Source organism: Pantherophis guttatus, chromosome 1 (genome assembly GCF_059756535.1).
Source record: "Pantherophis guttatus breed Tessera chromosome 1, ASM5975653v1, whole genome shotgun sequence".
NCBI classification, from domain to species: Eukaryota; Metazoa; Chordata; class Lepidosauria; order Squamata; family Colubridae; genus Pantherophis; species Pantherophis guttatus.
The window spans coordinates 105,858,506-105,871,049 of record NC_142063.1 but is presented as its reverse complement, the minus strand read 5'-3'; the positions used below and the strand labels follow the sequence as shown (position 1 = coordinate 105,871,049).

The 12,544-nt window shown below is 37.2% G+C and overlaps 1 protein-coding gene across 12 annotated transcripts in view; it reads left to right on the top strand.

Moving 5' to 3' along the window:
* BRSK2 (BR serine/threonine kinase 2) overlaps positions 1-12,544 on the top strand; it is a 467,655-nt gene that overhangs the window by 320,154 nt on the left and 134,957 nt on the right. For all 12 annotated transcript variants that reach the window (XM_060687737.2, XM_034416848.3, XM_087880323.1 and 9 more), the window contains exon 5: positions 12,313-12,429. In XM_060687737.2, coding sequence (XP_060543720.1) covers positions 12,313-12,429 — 117 coding nt within the window. The remainder of the gene's footprint in view (positions 1-12,312; positions 12,430-12,544) is intronic.

Below are 12,544 nucleotides of genomic sequence, written 5' to 3'. Positions count from 1 at the left end.
TTTCCTTCAGGCATTGGGTCAGGCTATTAATTAACCCCAGGATGTATCGCTGCATATTTATTTTTCAGATTGTGCATTAGGAGTCACTTGTTTTTAAGTGTGTAGTTACAGGTAAGTGAATTCAGACCAAACTTCTGTTGCTAAGCAATGCAGTCATTAAGTGAATCACACCTAATTTTACAACCTTTTGTGCTATGGTGATTAAGTAAATCTGGCTTCCCTACTGACTTTGCTTGATGGAAACCCCTGGGAAAGGTAGAAATGGTGATCACTTGACCTTGGGATGCTGCAGCCATCATAAAAATACATGCTGGTTGCTGAGTCTTTTTGATTTTGATTATGTGACTGTTGGGATGCTGGGATGGTCATAAGTGCAAGGACTGGTCTTCAGTTGCTTTTTTCAGCACCTTTGTAATTTTGGATGGTTTTTACATGAAAGATTGTATATCTAGGACTACCTACTGTATGTTATATGTGTGGGGAGGGTTTTGCAATATTTACATTACAGTTTTTACCTTCGTATTATGTTGTTAGTATGTTTTATGTATTAACTGCCCAGAATCATTGTTTTGAAGTAGACAGCCATATCAAGCATGTAAATGAACAAGTGTCATACAAAACTTTCTCTCAAAAGAAAGGAAATAAATTGATGTTAAGGAATTAGTGAGTTCTGATGTTCAGCATTCTTGGCTAGATTCCTTTTGGATATTTGCCTTTATTTCTCTTCCAATATAGTGTTGCTTAATTTATCAGCGTGTTATTAATACTCACTTGGATGTTGTTGGGTGTGATTCAATCTTTAACTTGCATGCCATTTTTTGAACTGAAATACTGTAGTTTGCCCTTATGCTTAAACAAGTTTCAGTAAATTTTCAATTAGACTGAAATAGAGGGAGGATTGTCCCAATAGATGGAATGCAAGATTTCTACGTAACTACTGACCCATAACTGCTCATTTGTTCCACAGTAGTTATTTGTACAGTTTTGTTTGCATAATGGATAAAAGAAGGTTTCGAATACAAATGGAGTTAGATCTCTTAAGCTAATAACTATGGAGAGATCAAAAATGTATTCTGTAGAGCTACTATGTCTTTTAATACATTTGCAATGATTATTGGAAACCTATTTGGTGGATTTCAACCCAGTTATATGCATAAGAAAAAGTTACCCTTCTCTTACCAACAGATAGCTACTAAGTTGAGTTTTGTCTTGTTTGTTGTTAGAAGCGGTGGTTATTATCGAGGATCATAAAAACCCCTTAATCTGCAACTGGATTCAGTTCTAACATTGGGTGAAATATTGAACATCTCTTTACTCCTTTCTTGATGTTGCTTGCACAATTGAATTTGCTCAGGACAGTAAATTTTATCTTAGGTAATATACATATGGGCAATGATAGAAAATAAATAACCTCTTCTTCTCTTTGGTATTCACTGAGTCTTCATGGTGTACCAGTTTCAGTGCATCTTTTTCACCGTCCTTCAGATATTCTTCCAATGCCCTTTTGTCTTCTTCAACTGCCTGATGCACTTGCAATATTCCACACCCACCTTTGTTCCTTGATAAATAGAGTCTGTCAACACCGCTGCATGGATGAAGGACATGATTCATTGTCATTATTTTTCTGGTCTTCTATCCAGGGCTTTTAGTTCTGCTTGAGTCCAGTCCACTATTCCAGCTGTGTATTTAATGATTGGAATTGCCCAGGTGTTAATTGCCTTGATGATATTTCTTCAACTATGTTTGGATTTTAATGTCTTCTTCCCTCTTATGATGTGTTCACTTCTAACCTTCTTGACTTCAGTGTGTTTGGTGTTGTCAGCTTGAAAGATGCCCAGGTATTTTTACTGATCATCTTCATCCGGATCCTTGTTGTTATTTCCATAGGGCATCTAATTCCTCCAATGTTCACTAGTTTTCCCCTGCTGATGGTCAGTGTTAAGGATATTGTTGTGTTACCAACCAGCAGAGTGTAGAACACAGAGGAACGTTGCTGAGAGCAATGAATAAGAGAAGTGCAAACTGGTTTATCAAAAGTTTACTTTATAGTGAAAAAACAATCTCATAGTCTTTAAACAATCCAAGTCTTTGCCAGTTAAATCAGTCCAGTGATACAAAAATCTTCTTACTACACAAACAGTAGTTGGTTAGAATAACAAACTCACTCTGGTTCACAAACCACAATGGTAGCAGATCCATCCAACGATGATAGCACAATGATAGCAACTCCACACACTATGGTAGCTTATCATCAACTGAATACGTTACAGTATCTTTCTTAAATACGTTTACAACTAGTGATTATCTATTTACAGCATGACTCAGCATTACAATGAATCAGCAGGAAAACTTTAAAGTCACACAATACATATTCATATTAAAGTCACAGAACACATATATTGCCTGGACAACTTGTTAGGCTCAAACCATATCCTAACAGTCAGAGTAGCACATTTGTCCTGTCCAAACTCCATTGCAATACAAACAATGTTGAGCAATTATTTTATTTCAGAGGGTGGTTTTCCATACAGTTTCAGATTGTGTAAAGAAGGTAGGATAGCCTGGCAGATGTTTTTGACATTTGATAGCCATGGCCTGACTTGTTCAGTATTGTTGACAAAGGAATCAGTGCAATGGCAAATAGTAGTGGAGATAGTGAGTCTTCTTGAAAGATTCCTTTTTTGATATTAACCTCTTCCAGGCTATCACCATTAACCAGTAACAGTATCTTCCGTTGTGCCATTTTTCTCTGCACAAGGCTTCTGATATTTCTACGGACTCCTGTTACTTTTAGGCACTCGATTATCCAATCATGTAGCAGGGAGGGAAGTGCCTTCTGGTAATCAATCTAATCTCCATTCAAGTTGATCTTCCTTCTCTTGCAGTTTTCCATAATCATCTTGTCAATTAGGAGCTGATCTTTTGTTCCTCTGCTTTTTGGGTGGTTTCCTTTCTGTTCATGTAAAAAGGGCTTGTTTTTAAGTGGACTGTTGGACTGTAACAACTAGTTAGCAATTTGAAAGTTGTTGGCAAGCAAGTAATTGGCCTATAGTTCCCTTTTTGTTGGACCTTTCATTATCAGCTAAATTTTGCTAGATGTTAGCCACTCTTCAATTTCACCTCCTTGCAATATGTTGTTAAACTGCTTTGCAATGGTGTAGACCAGTCAGATATTTCAACCAAAAACCATGCTAATTATTGAACTTGCTTGCCATTTCGCCACCATTTCTGCTGTTATTACAAGTTCTCTCATTTCAACTTCTTTTTTTAATTCTTATCTACCTCTTTTAGTCAAGCTGCATTCTTGTTGTATTTATTTGGGTTGTCCCATGTCTGCACCCAAAATGTACTATTTCTTCTTTGTCAGGTGGTTGACTGGTTCATTGGTAGTTCATGAGACCATCATTGGTGGATTGGTAGAAATGTTTCTGATTTGACTGAAATTACAGATTCTTCTTGTAGTGTGCAATTCAAACTTCATATCTGCTGATTTTCTTGACTATACCTGTTATTTGCTGCTTTATGCTTCCTTGATCTTCCTTGTCTCTACTTATTTATTATTATTATATATACACAATAATGTGAAGTTGCAGCTGCCAGTTCCTTAGACTGTGTTGGCCTTCATATGCATCAAGTTCTTCCCTAGAACTTAGGATGCTGTAAGGCAGGTGTCAAAACAGCATCTCGGTGTCGTCACGTGATGTATTAGGACTTTTTCCCTCTTTGCTAAACTGGGCGTGGGCCTGGCCAACGTGTGATGCATCCGGCCCGTAAACCAGGAGTTTGACAGCCCTGCTGTAATGTACTGACATAGTATATGTGCCAATAATTATATACACAACAACATGAAATCATAGCTGCCAGATCTTTAACTGGTGTTGGCCTTCATTTGCATCAAGTTCTTCCCAAAAATCTAGGATGTCGTAATGTATCAACATAATAAGCATGTGCATCCAAGCAGTGTGGTCTTTTGTAACTGACAAATGGAAATTTTGTTAATATGCAGATGTTTGAAGTACCATCCAAGGTTTTTTGGTATGGCTCCCCGCATAATTGTTATTATTATTAATATTCTGTGAATCCTTTTCAAATGTAAACTGAGAGTTGGTTTTAATAAGAGAGTCATTAGAGGCAAATTACAGTCTAAGGCTTGTATGATTTGTGAACCACCATCAGCCATGTTTTGAGTTGCAATAAATTGCAAGTATACCAAAGCCCAGAGGGGGGAAAAATGATGATTAGATATTGGGTAGACGAAAAATCATATTCAGAGAAAATAAGCAGGTAGCATAGATACACTCACCAGAGCACAAGGGAGACAGAAATCAATAACAGCTAGAGGGTCCAATCTGAATCATTACTTTTAATACAGTGAATATCTTTGGTCATTGTTGGTTCGAGATTGAATATTTTTTATTACCAATCCATGTGGCCAAATTGCAAGCTATTCCTTATATGATTGAGACTGTTTTATCTTAATAGGTAGTGATTGGTTGCTTGGGTGATTTAGCCACTGGGCCACTGACTAGGCAGGTTCTGGAAGAGATTCAAGTGGGGGGGGGGAAGGTTTCTGTCATGGTACTATTTAGTTGAAATCTCACTTTCGGAAAATATTAAACTTCTAATCACATCATCGTACTGTTGTACTTTTCAAAAATAATTGAATAGTTAGAGTGATAGACAATGAAGCATCCATTCCTTAGTTCATACTCCTTTGGTGTAGTCATGTGAAATGAATTGGGAACCTGAGACCGAGAGACATCATTTTACCAGAGTCATTGACACAGTAAGCACTCGGATGACTCCAGAGTGGTATCCAGAGCTAAGCTGGAATTCCACTTCTATGATTTGCTGTGGTTTCTCATCAACCCAGAATTAATGGCCTGGGAAGCCTGCTCCATTTTATGATCATTGGATTGGTGAGGGAAACTACTGTTTAACTACTAGCCTTATTCTGTCTCCTTTACTGTTTGTAGTTCCCAAGAGGGTGATGCTTACAAGATTTTTTAAAATCAAATATTTTAAAGAAAAGGAACAGTGTTAGTTTTCCAGGGTGAAAAAAAAATGAATGTAATGCATGTTTTTAAATGATGAAGCCTGACCTTATCCTGTCAGTGGATAGCAAAAATGACAAATTGTCTAATCAGCCAGGTTATCCAGTCATGACCGTACCGAAAATGAAGGTTTCTCCAATGGCTAATGATGGAACATAGATGCTTGTTGCCCACATATAAAACAGATTGATAGTTATGTGCTTGTTTAATCACATGGTAGATTCCTCTTCTTCCATCATTTCCAACAGTAGGCACAAAAACAAACAAACAAGTAATTCCTTTCAGTTCATTTTTATTTCTCTTTGCCTGTTTATTTACTGGTGACCTAGAATGTAATCCTGCTTGAGTTTCTAAAATCATTCCTTTAGAAATTCTGTGTGTCAAATACCTTTGATTTTAGCATATATTCAAGCACAGCTTGGTAGTAAAAGATTTGAAAGAAAACAAATTAGCCTTCAAGTTAAATTTGTAATTCATTATTAAATCAAGTCAGATAAATCAGAATTCTGGTACAAGTATAGTAAAGCATATCCAGGTGATCTGTCTTCCCATCCTGAAACACTCTCAATTCTAATTTAAACTCCACACATTCCATACCATTATGATCATTTTCCGCTATTCTGGCCGTTCCAGATCATTTTAGAGATCTCCATGCTTTGTAGATCAGAGAATCAACATTTCCTATTTTTTGGCCAACAGTCAAAATAGAAACATGCTAGCCAATCAGTTCTACTTCACTAGAAATGAATTTCTTTTCTAGGCTCCCCATCAACGAACTACTTACAAGGAAAACTGTGGGCAAAAGACAGGGCTGCATTTCACAAAGAGTGAGGCACCTTATCATTCTCATAAGGAAAGTCTTAACATGGGTGCAAAAGGGATGTGGTAGTAGCTCGGGACTGAATATTCTGGCAAGGACTGGGGGGCAACAATATTGGGAGAAAGGCAAAACCACAAGAGTGGAGGGGAAACTATATCAATGAAGCGGGTAGGTATAACCAGTCGTAATCTTGGATGATTCTACACCAGTACGTTGAACATGGGAAACAAACAGGAAAAATTGGAAATCTTAATAACAAATATATCTTAGGCATCACTGAATCTCATTCAAAAAATAAAGCAGGCTAAATAACAATTGCATCAAATTTAGCATTAAATAATAAATTTATGTAAGCACTTCACAGAATAAGGATATCTCTCAATAAAGGGCTTCTAATAGTTTCACTCGAAATATGTGCTATGCTTTTCTCCTTTAGGAATTTTCTATGAAAAAAAAAATGAAAGGGTAATAGAAAAAGCTGGGGGCATTAGAAATGAAAGATAACATTGCCTGAATCCCTGTAAAAGTCCATGAATGAGGCAGGATTATTGAATATTGTAAGTCATTTGACAGCCTCTTAAGTCTTTGAAATAGCCACAGAGAATCAAAGCAGAATACATTTACCAGCACAGAGCTATTCTGAATGATGCATTTGTTGTGACTTACTTTGAAATATCTATCAACATAGAGACTTAGTAAAAGCTAAGGCCCATTTTGGAAAATACTTGATCCAATAATTTGGATAAGCAGGCCTTCTTGCCATCTAGTGGTCATCTGGATTTTTGCAGCCATGTGTAGATAAAATGAACTAACAGTACATTGAAAAAGTATTAAAGTCTATGGAGAATCATAAATGCAGAGCCCCAATTTTATACTTTGTTTTTAAAGCAGTTTCCAAATGAAAAAAGTAAAATCCATCCAGCATGAGAAACCTGGAAAGAAGAGCAGGAACTAAGAGAATCATTTGTGAAATCACCAAACAAGAATGAGTTTGGGCTAATATCTGATTCTGTGTAGGTTTTTTTTGTTTTGTTTTACAATGCTAACATTAACAACTGAAAGTAAGATTAATGTGGGGGGGGGATGCCAAATTTTATTAGGCTTCAGTGCTTTTACAAAGGAAAGAGAAGATTGAGAAGAATTTCCCTCTAGTAATGTTTTCATCTTATTTTTGTTTTCGCTATGAGAGGTTATTGGAGAAGTATTTTGAGACGGCCATTCCGGATTTTGCATGAATATTGATAAATGACAATTACCAGAGTCTCATCCTCTTCCACTGCCTGAGGCTATGTCTGCTGAGCTATGCAAGTTGCATACATAGTAATTTTCTATAAGGGTTTCCATGTGGGGGCAACGAATGAGAGCTTTATTTGCATCTTTCCCATTAAAAGGAAAGACATTATTGAAAAGCTATATGCCAGGCTGCTATAGCAGTGGAACAAAAATAAGTAATCACAAATCAATTTACAATTCAGTACATTGTAAGTTCTAGGGTACTCTCTGTTTACACACATATGAATTTTGGAAAAAGATCATTTCGATTTTGAGCAATAAGCCTCAGACAGTCTCAAATTATCAAACAATACTTAGAAACACCATGATTGCTGTTGTACCAAACTGTTAATGCACATGCAATCCAAAGCACATGATTTGTTTTTGTTTTTCTTTTTCTCGAATCTCAATATTCTGCAGAAATGTGTACATTGACTTCAAGATCGTTTATCCTTTTTGGACTATGCCAAAAGTCCAGTGTTTCTATGTTGGGCAAGCAGAGATTTTGAATTGCGATGGGCCCCCAGATAATAGAAATATGTTTCTATAGATGGAAGTAAGATGGCAGTTAAGTGGAAGAAATGGGAGACAGCCACACTTCGTTGAAAGCAGAATGGGAAGGAAACATGAGGAAGAGATGAATGCTGGAGTTTTGTAACAAAGCCTACAAAAAGCTTAAATTATTGCTATATTTATTTTAAAAATGTATATTGCCATCTACCCGCACATGGCGACTTACAAGGATATAAAAACACCATATAAAAGAAATAAAAAGAATAAAAAGAAAAATAATAAAATAATAACACCCCACCCCCCCCCATGCCAGTGACAACACATATTCATCTAGCCATTTAATGGGCTCCATCCCACTCTGGATTCCCCAGGCCCCACTGGCAGAACCATGTCTTCAGGGCCTTCCGAAAGAGTTATTTATATAGGCTGAGGGTCATGGTTTATTAAAAATAAGAGCTGCCTGGGAGTTGTTTAACATTCATTTGTCAATAAAGCAACTATTGGGTAAGGTCAAAATAGATTTGTGTTCCGTTTGGACCTGACTTCTAACTGCTAAAGACTACCCAGGGTAGATTTGTGAGCGCAGTAGTTAGAATGTAGTATTGCAGGCTACTACTGCTGACTGCTGGCTGACTGCAGTTTGGCAGTTTGAGTCTCACCAGCTCAAGGTTGACTCAGCCTTCCATCCTTCCGAGGTGGGTAAAGTGAGGACCCAGATTGTTGGGGGCAATATGCTGTCTCTGTAAGCCGCTTAGAGAGGGCTGTAAAGCGGTATATAAGTCTTAAGTGCTACTGCTATTGCTGTTCTCTTTCCCCTCCACCTTCTTTCTCATGTTTTTCCTCCACACAGACTAAATATATATCATATAAACATATATGTAAATATCCTTTGAAATCCATGATTCATTTTGAGTTTATAAAATATTCTTCAATTTGGTATTTATGGAAGTGGCACGCACATTATTAACTGCACTCTAGATAAAGCTGAAATAAGCTTTTTGATGTGTGTTATGCTTCACTTTTCCTTTTCAATCTTCTTTCTTGGCATGTACACTCTGCATGAAGCATTTTGGCTTCTTGTTCACTAAAGTTGCTGCCTTATTTAATCATGTTTCCAGCCAATATGGAGAAGGGCCCTGGAGTATTTCAGACTGTAGAACATTAAAAGGGCATTATGTCCTCCATTCACCTGCAGAGTAAGGTGACACTGATCATGTAAAACATGGAATCAGAGGGATCAGCTGGAAATGAACCAAATAAAGTTCATTTACCCTGTATTGCTCCATTATGTTTCTGCTTTCTTTGGTACAAGGTGAGGTTTGGGAGGATTGCATTTTAATTAGATTATCCAAGCTGCTGGACTCTTAAAAATTGTAGTTTATAGCCACTGTTCTACATGCCTCTCTGCTGACAGCTCAGGTGTTCAGTAACGGGATGGAGAGCATTACATCTTCTATCAAGCTGAACTTATCTTACAGCATTACAGATAAACAAATACCCTAGATACCTGCATTACACACCCAAATTGTGCTTTCTGCTGTGATAACATCTGGAAATTAGTATATTGCAAGCTTAGCCTTCTGAAAATTGTTCCCATGTCCTCTGCTTTAGTATTATATCAGTACAAAACTTTAAATGCACAAAATTGGCGTGCCTCTAAGGTGACAGTCACCCATTTGTTCTTATAGTCTCCATTACCTATTCTCCTACTTCTCCAGTAAAGCGTTAATTCATCTTCCTCCTCCTCGTTTTTCCAGATATAATTTGTAGTCCACAAAGAAATAATTAGGAGTAAATACAGAAGATGCTTACATATATATATAAAGAGACAGAACTGCTTTCTAAGCAGACATAATTCTCTCATGTCAGCAGGAAGGCTCCCAACGAGAACTCATAGGGAATGTCTCACAGAGTGACTAATAGTGTTTCATTGTTAGGACAGATAGAATTGAGCTATATTCTGAATAAAATATGCCACTTCGGAATAAACCATCCCTCATTCCAATCAAGTTGGATAACTTCCACATAATCTGCATCCTTATTTTTAAAAGAAGATTTTGGAGACCGTGATAGAGCATCAATTGCAGGGTATCAATTGCAAGTAAATTATCTGTTTCAGCCAGGCTTAGTGGCTGGCTATGGAAATCATTATTTTTTTTGCTCTTGTGCATGAGTTTTGTCAAGATCTGGCTGGAGTGTACATCTCCTAGATCTTATAGAACACTCAACAGTGTTCCATACCATCAGCCTGCTGAACTAACTGCAAGAGGTGCTGCTTGATGCCCCTGTTTTGCAATGGTTCTATTCAGTGGTGGGATTCAAGTAATTTAACAACCGGTTTTCTGCCCTAATGATTTCTTCCAACAACCAGTTTGCCAAACTGCTCAGAAAGTTAACAACCGGTTCTCCCGAAGTGGTGCGAACTGGCTGAATCCCACCACTGATTCTACTCCTTCCTAAGCAAATAGTTCTAAACAATAATGATGGGGGATCAAGAGTCTCTCAGGGCTCTACCTGGAAACTTCAACTGGTATAGAATGGTTGCATGAATGCAGGCAGATACTGTAAAGAGTGGCTTAAACACTGATAGCTACATTATGAGCACAACAGACTCCAGATGGCTCAACTCCCTACTACCTTTGGAGGTACTTTCTCCAGGCAGAATCTACCTGTCTTTGTGTTCAATCAAGGTGAGTATGCTGTGGATATCCCCTCCCATAGGTTAAACAGTTGGCAGCTGGGAGGTAGGTTTTCTCAGTAGTCAACCCATCCTTATAGAAAAAAATCTTCCCCCAGAAATTAGTATTCCTGAAAGTAGTGAAAAGTATTTGAGGCTTGCATTGCTGACTTCTAGACCATGTTTTTTCAGATATACTTAGTCTGTAATTTTAATTTTTAATCCTAATTTAATGGTTAAATCTACTTAATTTTAAGTATTCAAATTTTATCTGATATTTCATTTGCTTACTGTGCTATTTGAGTAGTCTGTTGTGAAGACTGTCAATTGTCCAGAGTCCTTTAAACAGGATGGGATATGAATCATTTAATAAATAGAGAAACCAAACTAGGAGAAATAGAGCAAACCAATAATATCTAGATTGTTCCAAAGTTGCGAAGGGATGGCACACTGAACAGTCCTTTTACAAAAACAAACTTTGGAACAAAAGTACCATTCATGATTAATTTTAAATGACAATTTAGTGTTTATTATCTCGTTTGAATGATTACAGAATAAACAAATGCTGTGGGAGGGGGAGCAATAATCATTGCTCAGTAGGAGCAGTAATGAGCAGTGGTGGCTAGTGGTTAAAATAAAGTGTTACAGGCTAATTTTGCTGACTGCCTGCAGTTCGATTCTCACCGGCTCAAGGTTGACTCAGCCTTCTTTCCTTCTGAGGTCTATAAAATGAGGACCCAGATTGTTGGAGGCAATGCTGACTCTGTAAACTGCTTGGAGAGGGTTATGAAGCGGTATATAAGTCTAAGCACTATTGCTATTGCAGAGGGGGGCACCATCTTTTTTAGCTTCTCCTTTTTAATTAATAGAAAAAGAACCTAACTCACTCTTACTTCCATTAGTCACTTTTTCCATCAATAAGAGCAATTACTTCTTCAAAATCACAAATTAGCACTATTAATATATTGTGTACTCTTTCAAATTTAAAAGTGGTATGACTTCTCTAATTTTTCAAAATGGACAAATGTAAATGCAATGTGTAATGGCTTCTTTTGAAACAAAATGATCTGTGATCTCTGGGGGTGCGGATAAGTAACAATCTGAACTGGTCATCCACACATGATCCTTAGTGAAGCGTGCAAACCAGTGTCTTCATTTCCTGCAGCGGATGAGGAGAGCACATCCCTCTCCTCCTGTCCTGGCCACTTTTTACAGAGACACAATTGAGAGTATTTTAACAAACTCCATCACTGTTTGGTTTGGTGGCTACAGTCCTCAGAGAGAAAGCCCATTCAGGGAGTGGTAAGGACAGTGCAAAAGATTATAGGAAGCTTGCTTCCTGTAATTCAGGATATTGCTTATAAGCGCTATGTGCTTAGAGCTCAAAGGATTGTTAGAGACCCCACTTTATGATATGTTTCTGTTGCTCCCCTCTGGGAGGAGGTTTTGAAGTATTTCTAGCAGGACTACCAGATTCTGTAACAGCTTTGTTCCCTATGCCATCCATCTGGTAAACTCACAAGATTCGTTTTTCTCGCCATGTACATGTATACATCCAAACTAGCCTGTGTTGTTTCTCTTTGTCATATAATATATGTGAGTAATATATATATACTGTATTATATATTATAGAATATAATACAACATAGAATGTGTGTGTGTATGCATAATTTTGTATTTATTTATTTTGTCATGTTTATGTAGTATATATTGGAGGTGGAAATGACAGCTTTGGCAGCTTTGACAGCTGTATGCAACAAAATTTTTAATGTATGCTGATTAGTGTACATTCAAAGTGACAATAAAGCTATTATTCTGTTCTGTGTTCTGTTCTGTTCTGTTCTGTTCTATTCTATTCTATTCTATTCTATTCTATTCTATTCTATTCTATTCTATTCTATTCTATTCTTCTACTTTACGTATGCAAAGAGAAGCAACTGCTTTGAATTAACACCTTTTTGTTCCCCTCTTCACAGCCACAGGGATTTAAAGCCAGAAAATCTACTACTGGATGAAAAGAACAATATCCGAATAGCAGACTTTGGAATGGCATCATTGCAAGTTGGGGACAGTTTACTTGAAACAAGCTGTGGGTAAGTTGTATTAAGAGCTTAAATCAATAAGCTAGAATGATATTCCAAAATCATCAGGCCACAAAGCATTTAGCCAATAAATTGTAGAATAACTACACATTGAGAAGTAACAAAA